General features: G+C 36.8%; 1 protein-coding gene across 1 annotated transcript; it reads right to left on the reverse strand.

The window, feature by feature from the left end:
• Positions 1 to 1,296: 1,296 nt before the first annotated feature.
• f3a (coagulation factor III, tissue factor a) lies at positions 1,297 to 9,353 on the reverse strand. Its single transcript, XM_073488463.1, has 6 exons — positions 9,165 to 9,353; positions 7,221 to 7,332; positions 5,854 to 6,047; positions 4,498 to 4,679; positions 4,240 to 4,408; positions 1,297 to 2,041 (listed from the first exon to the last, which is right to left on the reverse strand). The coding sequence occupies exons 1-6, from the start codon at positions 9,229 to 9,231 to the stop codon at positions 1,896 to 1,898; spliced, it is 870 nt and encodes a 289-aa protein (XP_073344564.1). The 5' UTR covers positions 9,232 to 9,353; the 3' UTR covers positions 1,297 to 1,895.
• Between the last annotated feature and the right edge of the window lie 3,155 nt (positions 9,354 to 12,508).

A 12,508-nucleotide genomic window follows, 5' to 3' on the forward strand; every position in this document is an offset into this window, starting at 1 on the left:
AAGAAGGCCCTTTGCACGCACGCATGCACAGTTGCTGACTAATGTTCTAACAAACGTTTTAAAGGTTAATGCATACTGTGCATTACTTTTCTAATCAAACCAATGTAAATAATAAATATATACTGTCATTTCCTGTCTTAATAAATACATGATTCAAGAAGAACAACAAGCTGGTCAGTCATCTGTCATTTAAGATATTCATTTTATTTTTATTTTATTGATGTTAATGAGTGCTACAACTGACCTGCTGAGACAGTCTTGCTGGAGAAACAAGCATTGTTTAAATGAACTTGAATTAAAATTTTAGTGGAGTTTTTCTAGGCTGAAGCGGACCTTAAGATTACATTATTGGTCTAAGTAATGATATAGTGTTATGATGAACAAACTGGATGGCCAGAATCTTTTCACTGTGTTTAAAAATGATACAGTTCAAGTTCACACTCTAACTCACAACTTTTGAATAGAATAACACACTTCTTCTCATGAGGAAAGAATAAATCACTACTACTTCCTCTATGTAAGTGAACACAAATGTGTCTGTACAGCTCATGAGTTCCACATGTGAACACAACTACAGTGGAGTGATGGAGTCCTGTACTTTACTTTGACAGTGAATTGGCCCTTTAATGTAGGTTGAAAAGACACATTGATGTGCGCACATCTTACTTCACCTTGCTTACTGTCCATTGGTGCTGGGATAGATTCCTCACAGTGAGGAGGTTGTGTGGTCATATCCCTGTCACTACATGTTACATACCACAATCTTAACAATTTGTCATTCAACCTTCTAACAAAACATACAGTGACCATGATAGAGTTTAAATTTCCTTTAAACTTTCTTTTATGTCAAAGTGTTAAATAAAATTTGAGTTGATTTTTCATACTTTTCGCTGGCTGTAATATCACATTTAATGGTTTTAATTCATAGGTGGGTGTTTTTACTGTGTTGAAGCTGAGGCTTTATATCTTTGTATGATACCTAAAAAGACATGGGTTCATGGTTCAGGAAATTTGCAAGTTACAGCTTATAATGCAATGATGGTCCTGGAGCAACATGTTATTCTAGGTACAGTACTTTTACATACAGTAATTTGTATGTAATTATAACTATTCACGTGAACTGTAACCTTAGTATTTCTCTTTTTCTCTTTGTATTTGTAAATAATCTTTTGTGAATCTTTTTTTTTCCAAAGTCCCAATGCTGGTTACCAATAACAGCATGATTATTTATCATCCATTTTAACTTGAACATCATTATTTACCACCATTGACAGAAAAATGGAAACTTGTTTTAGTGTACAAATTGATCGTGCTCTGTAAAATATTTATTACTTATTCAACATTTCATCACATTATACAATTATCCGCAACCATTTGAAGTAGAAAACAGCTTAAAAGAGCATCACATATATGTTAATGTCAACTAAACATAATAAATTAAGCATCAGATACAAAAATAATATATTCTAGGTCATGTTTGCCCATAAATTGTTGCTTTAACCAGGCTCCCAAAAATTTCATCATGACAATCATCAAGTTAGAAAGTACACAATAAAATGCAATAAATAAAATCAGTTGGTAGTGTTTATCTACAGTCATCAGAGGTACCACTCACCAAATAAAAGACCAGGAAACGAATATTACAGCTTCAGCACTAGTGTGTACAGTAGGTGCATTCAAACAGTGTTTTCCGAAAGTCTCTTTTCTGCAGCATGAAATGATAAAGAGGGAGTTTCACAGAAACTTAAGGAAGGATCAATTCCAGTGTTGGACAGTGGAATGTTTAACTAGATCTGCCCGCCTGCTCTCCTAACAGGCCACAGTTCAGTTCCATTGTACTGCATGTTCCCACAGTGGTGTGTGTGTGTGAGAGAGAGAGTAATTAAAGACACACTCTATACATCCCGGAGCGGCAGTCCCTCTTTACCACTTTTCAGAGCTTTCCTCCTGCGCTTGCAGCAGATCACTGTGACAGCGATGATGAGGCCGACCAGCAGCAGGATGAACAAGATGGCAGCAGCAATCACACCCACTGAGTACTCTGTGGAAGACAAGAAGACATTACATTAAAAGACTTAATTGATTACTGTGGGGTCATTTTTTTCAGTTTCAATTATATCCCACAACACAAAAGTCTTGCACAGAAGAACACCATTCTGAAGATTTGACGACAGAGGAGGTAAATATAAAAAGTTTGTCATGTCGGTGGTGGTAAAGGAAAGGTGACTAAGTGATAAAGAAAAAAGGCTGGCATTATTATATATTTATCTTGTTGTCTGCAAACCTCATGAAAAGACCAAAACCAGCACGTGTTAGTTTGTCTCTATATATATTTCAACTTTTTTATTATCTTCCCATTCTAAATTTGGCATACTCTATGTAACAAAGATGTTTTTAACACTGAGAGTGGTCCAACAAATAGAAAATCGGTATTTATAGTAAATTAGTAAATGCATTTAAGAGTCTTGCACACACACACATACACACACACACACCTCACTCAGAATTGTTGTGTTGCTGAGTTTCATTTCTCACACTCCAAACAAAGAGACATGAGTCCCAGCTTCATCCCAGCATCCCATTATCCTCTAATGCGTGGACCTCCACTACTCACTGTGCAACTGTGTGTGGGGGGGAGGGGTGTGTGAGCTTAATGTGCATGTGTCCATTGTGTCTTTTCTTCTACTGAATCAATGATGACCATCCAGGACGCACTAACAGGAAAATGAGGAATATATAATTTCTTATTGCTTCCACAAGAGGATGCTGTTGCATTTCTAAAACTTAGTCTTTGAGTCCAAATGCCAACGAAATTTGACGTAACAAATACAAGAAGTCAAAGTATGTAATTTTCTTCCATTAGTACAACACAATTTAGTACACAATGTTCAACAGCCTGCATAGGGTTTTTTTTTTTCATTTTTATAGGTGTGGTGCTTAGATGTACCATAGCTTTAATATTAAAAGCGAACAGTATAAACAAAACAACCAAGAGCTGAGCAGCAGCAGGGTGGTAGCATTAACCAACACAACACTAGATGTAATATATTATTAGTTTATATCTATACACCAGAAGATTATGCACAATTTCCTTTCTGACACTTGGTTAATGTTGTGAAAGTGTCTATTTTAACCCAAACCCTCTTAATTTTTATGTATTTTTTGTTTCCTAAGCCTAACTGAACTGCATCAGAAAATTAAAGTGAACTAAAAATAATAATGAATAATATGTTCCGTGCAGGATTCAAAACCTGGTCTCCTGAGTGAGAATCCCATTTTTAACCTATTCAGCCACAACAGAGTGTGGACTTCAAAATGATGGCCCTGGAGCAACATTAATTATGTCAACACCAAGGTAAACCAAAAAATGTAGACTCAACATTATACATAAAATGTATTTATTTACAAGTAATAGAACAAAAACTACTATAAAAGACTAAATGATGGGTTTTCATACAGATGCATAATCTGTAGTTTAAAAAACTGGACAAATGCAATGTAATGGTGTCCCTTTGTGAGATGTCTTTTGTTGAAAGAAGATAGCTGAACAGTCAGCTGAATACTTCTATGCTCTGTGCCTTCACATATGACTTTGTGGAGTGTTGGACATGTTGCCCAAAGAACATGAAGAAGAGACACTCCAGGCTAGATACTTTGAACTTGACTGCAGTTTTTTGACTATGCCCTCGTGCTTTGATTGCATCTTTGCTTATTACAATACTAATCAGGAATAAAACAGTATGCGCCAAAAAAAATGAATAACCTTTCTTTCAGCCATTTACACAGCTTGCATTTTAACTCAATTTAGATGCACAATGACAGTAACAGCAAAATAGTCTTAATAAAATATTTTTGGCTCGGCTTCTAAACCAGGTTTGTTCATTATTAAAGCGGCTGCAAAAATATGCATAAATGTGTAAATACATATGTATGTGTAAATGTGAATTCATTTTTCACAGGGGCAGATAGACACTTGTTTCTAATAATAAATTATAATAAAGTTTTTGCAAATAAGCACGCAAATTCTGACTTGGTAACTAAGGTTCCCGTAATCTACAAAAAAGTTAGTTAACACCACCAATCCATCGGAGTTGGAGCCGATAAACATCTGTGACAACTGCAGAGTCATTTGATAGGGCAGTGAATGCCAAGTGTAACCATTCACATTGAGGACAAAAGCCAGATGTCAGTGGGTTTTTTGACCAGTGTGAAAGGGGTATAGGAATCGGGACACCTCACCTTCAAAGATGGACTTGCTGTCGTCGTTGGAGCACTGGGTCTGGCTCAACTCTCCCAACTGCTTGTTGATGCTGCGGCTGGGGATGTAGGCCTGAACGTTGAAACAATAGCTCACACCTCGGTCCAGATCAGGCACCTCGATCACATTGCTCTTAGAGTTGTACACTTTCTGAAGAGAACACAGAAGGAAACATTTAGTACATGTTGTCTTATTCATGTTTGTTTGAGGCTGATGTGGTGATGTCTGCTGGCTCCCACCTTGCCGGTACTTGTATTTTTCCGATAGGTGACTTTATACTGAAGCTGTTCAGAGAAGATATCCCGGATGTTCTGCTGGTGGCCATCTTTAAACAGGGCAGTGAGTGGGTCAGTCACATACAGGGTGGTCTTCTTTTTGTCTTCACTGACCTCTAGCTTGAAGTCAGGTTTGCCTATATCAGCTGTGGAGGAGGGAAGGCAGAGGGAGACAACAATTAATCTGTGCATGTATCCCTGAATATAAAGTACTGTTCAGAGACCAGTCTGATGATGTTTAATGTCAAAAACCTAAACAGGCCTCTCTACACCTTTGACTAGCTTAAAATATAATTTTAGTTTATTGTAACTTGGTTCTTATTTTCTCAGTTTTGTCTATTATTTCTATTATCAGATTGTATCGTACATTTTGAACATGACAACATTACTACAATAAAGTCAGGCAGGCCAAAAAACACAGCAGTCAGAAGTTCTGAAAGGTTGGAAACTAACCTAAAATTTATCCAGATACACTTAAATTTGTCAATATGTTGATCAACAGAAATTAATCAGCATTTCTTGACATCTTGCTGAGAAACTAAGCAGACCTTTCCCGTTTTTTGTTTTAGTGGCAGGTCTTCCTGCGTGTGCATGTTAATACATGACTGCATGCATGTTCATGGATGTGAGTCCTTCTTTGTCCCCCCAGTGTTTTGTTTTTTTTAAATGCTGGCCTAGTAACAAACCTTCTCATATTAAAGCCAAGTAGTACACTAAATTCAGAATCTTGATTCTAGATCTGCAACAATAAATTGATTAGCTGTCAACTATTAAATCATTCCCCAACTATTTTGATAAACAAATTAATCAGTTTGAGAAGGTTTTAGATGTTTTTTGGGGTATAGAATTTACCTCTGTATTAGGAAATTAATATGTACGAAGTACTGATTTAGTTAAATTCATGGCACACCAGTGTGCCGCAGCACACCATTCGGGAACCACTGCTTCAGAGAGATAAATTGTACCTTTGATGTGAAAAGGCGTACGTAAGTTGGCAGGTCTCTTTTAGTGATGTCACCCCTTGCTCAGCAATGAATTTTAAGTTATAAATAATTGAGATGAAAACTATGAAAATAAGACCTAACCTTGTTCAAACTGAGGTGTAACACTTTAATGGCTGGTGTGTGTGTGTGTGTGTGTGTGTGTGTGTGTGTTTGTGCCAATTAAATGTGTGTATCAGCTCTTTTCCACTACTGACCTGCTTGAACATGCCTCTGAACAATCTGTATAATATTTTGACTGTGCTGCACTTGTGAAATGTTACTTCCACCACCTCATGTTGATAAAAAAAAACCAGATCATAGTAGCAGAAGAACCTACTCTCTTTGTAAGGGCAGAATCTTGGTGAGCTTGTGTGGGGGAACTCAGTGAGGTCAGAGGTGACTCCTAGAGGAGGCTGAGACAAGACGTCGGCTGTGTAATAGGCAGTCAGCTCAGTCAGAGAGTTGGACAGATCACACACTGTCCTTGAAGACTGGATACAGTGAGGGTTCCTCTTTGTGTTCCCACCAACCCTGCAACAGTTTGACAGGAACATTCTTCATTACTCATAGACATGACTGATGGATGCAAACAACCAAAAGAATGAGCACAGACAAAAGAAAATGAATTATAGAACAAACTTATGTCATTGTAAGTCTTAACAAGAAGATTTTAAAACCAATGATAACTGTAAGCAAAAATGTATCACAACAGAATACAGGATAGAGCACTGGTCCACTTTTCCTTACAAGGCCATGTTGCACAAAGTGCCACCTTATTTGTGTTCTCTACTGACTCTACCTTTGCTCATGCAGATAAATTATGTATGTCATTCCTCACACCTGCACTGAGACACCTTAAACTTGATTATTTGAAAATGGAAGATTATAAAAATAGGATTAAGGACTATTTGACCTCTGAATGCAACAGTGTTGTATAAAGTACTCCATAAAAGTAACTAGGAACTAAAGTAGCTATTTAATTAATGTGTCGACTCGAGTGAAAAGCACAATATTAAAGTACCGGAAATGGAAATACTCAAGTAAAGTGCAAGTACCTCAAAATTGTACTTAAGTAGCCTACAGTACCTAGTTACATTCCATCACTGAAATGCACATTTCCTGGCACTGAACACTGATAAATTCATTGTCATTCATTGTTGAATGCTATATGACTGTTGCTTGTTTCTTTTATGTAAAGAAAATCTGCTGCTGTCTTGGCCAGGACTCCCTTGCAAAGGAGTTTGAATTTCAATGGGAATATTACAAGTAAAATATCAGTTATTATTAAATCAAATTTTAAAAATTAAATAAAGTACACCTTTGCAAAAAAAAAAAAAATGTATAGACTGGATATATTGTTTGAGCAGCAATACAGTTGTTGGCATTTGGAAATGATGTTTGTTGGTTGTTTAAATTTTAATGTTCTTGCCTCTTTGGTTCTTTTGTAATTGAATCAGTAAGGTCTGTAAGATCTCTGGCCTCAGCTCAACATTCCAGTAAAAGCTTTTATTGGCTCAGCAATGGATTCTTATCAAGCTCTGCTGCCATTAATCTTTCCTTCAAGGTTAATCAGCGAGCATGATAGAGGGGAGTGTGCTTCAGTGGACACACCTAAATTTGTCTGCGAGAGGAATGCATAAGCTGGGAATTCAATGCAATTTCTTGAATAGTTTAACAGGTGAAGGTTTGGATGCAGGTACTTACTGAGAGAACTCCACTGTGTAGGAGTAGTCAGCTGATGGTTTGGGCTCCCACGTCAAAATAGTTTTAAAGTTGGTGGATTTCCAAGTGACATTCTGCGCTCGGGGATAAGAGCCTGCAAAATGAAAGAATGCGTAAAATACTATTCTAACACCTTTCAAAACCTCTGTTTAGGTGTTCAGGTCAAATGATATAAATATTTTATAGTTAGAATGACACATCAATGGAGACCAGTCATTGTGGCAGAAAACAATGCACCAAAGGTATTTTGGATACGGTTATATACTGAATTATATATAGTCGGTGAGGCATGAGCTGTAGGCTACTTTTCAAAAAAAAACACTAAACTACAGTTTATATGTAATTAAACCTTCATAAGTGTGGTCCAGCACAAACCTATAGGATCATGCCAAGGCTTTACAATAACCATCATTAACACATTGTAAATGTATCGTTCATCAAGCTTGTCTTAATAGTTATTTCACTGTTAACAAAGAATGAAATGCTTTAAACCAATTTTTAAGCAGTTGTTTATGTGTATGTGTTAAGTGTCAACTGATGCTTATAAACCTTTAAAATATCTTAAGGTGCAATATGTAAGAATTTTAGTTAAAAACATAAAAGAAATTGTCAATAGAACTTGAACAACAATATGATGTGATGACATCTGTGTACTGTTTGCAGGGTTATCAACTCAAGCTAGCATGCTAACCAGCTAGCCCGACAGGTGGCGAATTCTTACATACTTTAATAAATGGTTTATAAAACATTTTGTTGTTTGTTTACACTAAAATAACTATTTATAGGCCTACTATTAACTATAAAATGTGACATTTATTAATGATGGTTGTTATAAAGGTCTACTGCTGAACCAGAATCAACAAAACACAACTGTTAAGACTCAGTACTCCATCAGGCTCAGGAGGTGAGATTATGTTAATGAAGTGCTGAGTGAAACCTGTTGCTTTCATCAGTCTTCATAAAAGATACTTGCTCACATATTTTTGTGGACTGCCTGTTCAGTTAATGACACACACACTTTTTTTAAACTACAAGTAGTGGTGCTATCTAAAGAGGCTAGGTCTAGTTTCCAAGATTCCCTGCACAGAGGACTTATGCTGCCAAGACTGTCAAATACGTCTGAATCACTGGGGACACTCATGGCACATTCTGGTGCAAGTTTTATACATCTTGAAAAAACTAGTTTGATAATCAGAATGGATAACAAACCAAGGCCTAGACAGTTGACTCACTTTTCTAGATGCAGAGGTGGTAGAAAACACACTAATGCGTAAGTTATTTGATACTGTTGAAGACATTACAAGAGGCCTGGACACTAATCTGGCATGAATAGGCGTACAACTACTTTTACAGTGTAGATAGCTAAATAGAAGCTTAAAAGCACGTCAAGTTGTGTTCAAATAAATCTATTTGAAACTTGACCTTGCAGAGCGTTTAGTGTCTGCTAATTGTCTACTACCTCCTACCACTTGCAGTTTCTCTAAATAACCACTAAAGTTCTATAAAGTAATCCATAAAAACAATCAGAGTAAAATGGTTCCATCTTAAGGCTCACTGTTCACTGTTCACTGTGACTTACCGCCCTGCCAACCTACACACACTTTACTGGCCAGCACCTGTTCACTAGAATACAATTTGAGATATGTTTTTCTTATTTCCTTTGCTACAAATAACTTCTTCATATAAAATTACATCTTTAGGTTTATGATGTTTCCTTCTTTTCAATAGCCTGCCGTATGTTTTCCATGCCGACTGGCTTTATATTTTACACGCTCTACTTTTCGATATATATATTTTTTTTTTTTTTCCTTTGTAATGTGAATAAATACATTAATTAATAAATACATAAATGATTTAAAACTCCTGACTAAGGTTGTATGGACATGGAACGCTAACAGGACGAGTACGCGAGCTGCTGGGACTCACCTGAGACGGAATGTGCGGAGAGACAGAAGACGATAAAGAGAGCTGCTGGTAGTCCGACAGGCTGCATGTCGGGTTCAAGTCCTTTCAGCTAATGTAGTCCAGAGAAAGAGTCGGATCCAACAGATGTACAACAGAAACAATGTTACCGGATCACCGTGTGGACGCTATGAATCCTTTCTTCTTGCTTTCGATTGACTTCAAACCACTGGTTATAACAAAGTCTCCGCGCGAGGCCTGGCCAAATAAGGAGCGTCCGGCTGTGGCGTCACCAGAATGGGGACTACAGTACGTGCCTGTCATGCTGAGGTCATTTCACCGGATACAGTGCGGTGTTCTCCTGGATTTCAACCACACTCAAAACCGAACCACATGGCATACCCGTGATGTTGTACTGCAGGATCAGACTTTCTGATAAACTGTCCAACTGTACATTTTATGATTAGGTACTACAATTAGCCCATTGCATATTCCTGTGTAAAGATTTGAGATTTTACCTGACATGGGTTGGGAACCATGAAGCCCATTGTAGCCCACGTTTGGAATCTGTTATTATAACAACAGGTTGAAGTGTTACATTGTTCTGTAACTTTTTGTTTTATTTATTTATTTATTTTTTTACTGAAGTATTTAAATAATGATGTAAAGGTCAAGGTTTGCATTTTCAGAGAATATGTGCTTACTCAGTAGTAAGAGCAATGGGATGATGATATATGGACTAAATCAAAACTGCATACATGTAGGATGTTTAATCTGAACATCTACTAAAATAGTAGTAAAAAAGTAAAATCTACTATCCTTTTGTATTGGGAACAATGCAGAACATTGTTTTGTATGGAGGCCCTAGTAGAACATATTAATTCCTCCATTTTCTCGTGATAATGAGTTGAACTTTCATTTTCTTGAGATCACAAGTTATTTGTGTGTGGATAACAAGATCATTTTCTCAAGATTTTGAGAATACAAGCTTTGTTATCTCGAGATAACGAAATAAATTAATCCATTATCACAAGAAAACAAAAGATTGTTCCCTCTTATTCTTTTAAGCTTAAAGTCTGTTCGATCAGCAGTGCCCCGCCAGCATGCATACATGGCATCTTAACAAGTACAGCAACTTATTTCAGCTGAAAAAAATGTCAGATCAAGGAGTACCCTTTATTAATTGATTCATGAGAAGTGAATGTAGTTTGCTTTGAAACTCCCAAACCTACCCAACAGGTGATCTCGAGAAAACAAAAAAATAAATCTAACTTGTTATCATTTGAAAATGGATGTTCGACCCATGACTGATTAGGGCTTCGGTAGTTTAGCAACATAAAACCAGATATATGTAAATATGGATGATGCAGAAAGATGAAGTTGGCTATTTACATATAAAACATTTGGACTAGCTTCTTACCTAGAGAAAGCATGTTTGATGAGAAAAAAAAGTTCTTTATCAAGATAAACCATGGATTGTAAAAGGTTTTTCCAATACAGTTCATTTGAAATTCATGATTTCAAATATGTTTTTTTTTGTCCTGCAAAAAATCAGTAATACCTGAGGTATTTTATTTAAATTATATTTTGCTGCTATATGTATCACCAGAAGATGACATATGTTTTGTCATGTGATGTTGTCTTGTAATCCCTTGTGTGATGGGCCAGATTTTGGCAAGACACAAGCATAAAAATAAATTTACAAACCTACTCTCTAACCTGTCATTATGAGTGATTAATAAGTTTCCCTTTGGTTGATAATGTACTCAAAAGTACAAAAGTTTATGAATCAACCATCACAAGGTACCAGAGTCTAACTACCCAAAACCTTTTAACAAAGATATGAAATAGAGAAAGGCAAAGCAATGTCCAATCAATTAAGGATGAAATAATGATTAAACGGCAGTCTGGTAATCCATGTTGTGATTACGGAGCAACGGCTTTAGCAAGATTAACAAGAATGGAAGATGGATTTTGGTACTGAAAATCTGCAGGTTGAAAATGTTTCACTTTCCTTTCTTTTTTCTCAGTTTGATATGTTGTAACAGTAACAAGCCCCCACCCCTAACTTTGAAACCACTTCTACATATTCAGAATACTTCAGAATAGTTATGCAATAGTGAGTGAAAACAATTCTGAATTTACGCAAAATGTATCCAAAAAGGAAATAAGTTCAACTGCTGACTTCACCAACCTGACTTCATCCTTCTGTTGGTGCTACAGCAGGACTTGAAACTCCCTGCTTCTTCACTTCTCTCCTTAAGTTCATACTGCATGTACATATACTTGTCTTTGCACATTTTTATGTCCCTCTTTGTTTGTAGAGCAACATAAACAGCCTGGCATAGTGCAAAACCTGCTCTATAGGCACTAAGGAATTCACTCCAGTGCAGTAGATCTTATGATGTATAAATTTGATCATTTATTTAATTATATTTGTTTAGAATCAGACATATCAGCATGAAACTATTTCCCATTCATTTGCTCCATGAGATGCGGCTATGCATGCAGACCTGTGTAGTAATCAGTGGTGTAGTCATAGGTTTAAAAATGAACACATGCTTTCCAGGATATGTTGACCACACACCATATTCACTACTGCATGATGGAACAGCGGAGAAAAATACTCCACTATACTGTGTCAGCATTATAATAGGTCTGACAGTGTAGCTCAGTGCATGAGTCAGGACATCCAATCATCAAACAGCTCAAGTAGGAAAACTTGAAGTCTATTTATAGTCTCATCTGTTCAGAGGAATGCTTACTCTCCCGACACACAGAAATGCCTCTGAAAATGAGTTTCCACTGTGGTACCAAGTGGTTTCAATCATTAAAGTTCCAACAACGTTTCAGTCTGTTATTATTACCATCAAAGTTATTGTTGTAGGGCAATTCAGTGCAGAGTTTCAAATCAGTTTGCACTCACAACTGCATTGTCATGCTGTAAAACGTAATTTGAACAATATAAAAAAAATATAAGAAGATCAGAGCAACTGCTCCACCCGGTGTTGTATAAAGAGCAAAAAAGACCCAGGAGGGATGGAGGTCAGGTTTGAGTGGTGGGCCACACAAAGGATCTTCTCCAAGGATATCAGAGTTTGCATCCCGTATAAAACCAAGCATCAGTGATCTAACTGATCTAATTTTTGTGCCTAAACCTATCCAAACCATTTGACAGTAACCAGATGTTAGGGCTTATGCCTCACATACACTTGTGCATCTGTATGAAATGCCGAGGGGTGTGACAAAATGTTGTCGGGGGTTGATGACCTGGGATGAGAACGTGTTGCAGTGGCTGACGTAGGCCTGTAATAAGCCCATCTAATCATTTAATTTGGCCTGAATGAAATGATTGGATGGCCCACCTA

Source organism: Pagrus major, chromosome 19 (assembly GCF_040436345.1).
Source record: "Pagrus major chromosome 19, Pma_NU_1.0".
Taxonomy (NCBI): Eukaryota; Metazoa; Chordata; class Actinopteri; order Spariformes; family Sparidae; genus Pagrus; species Pagrus major.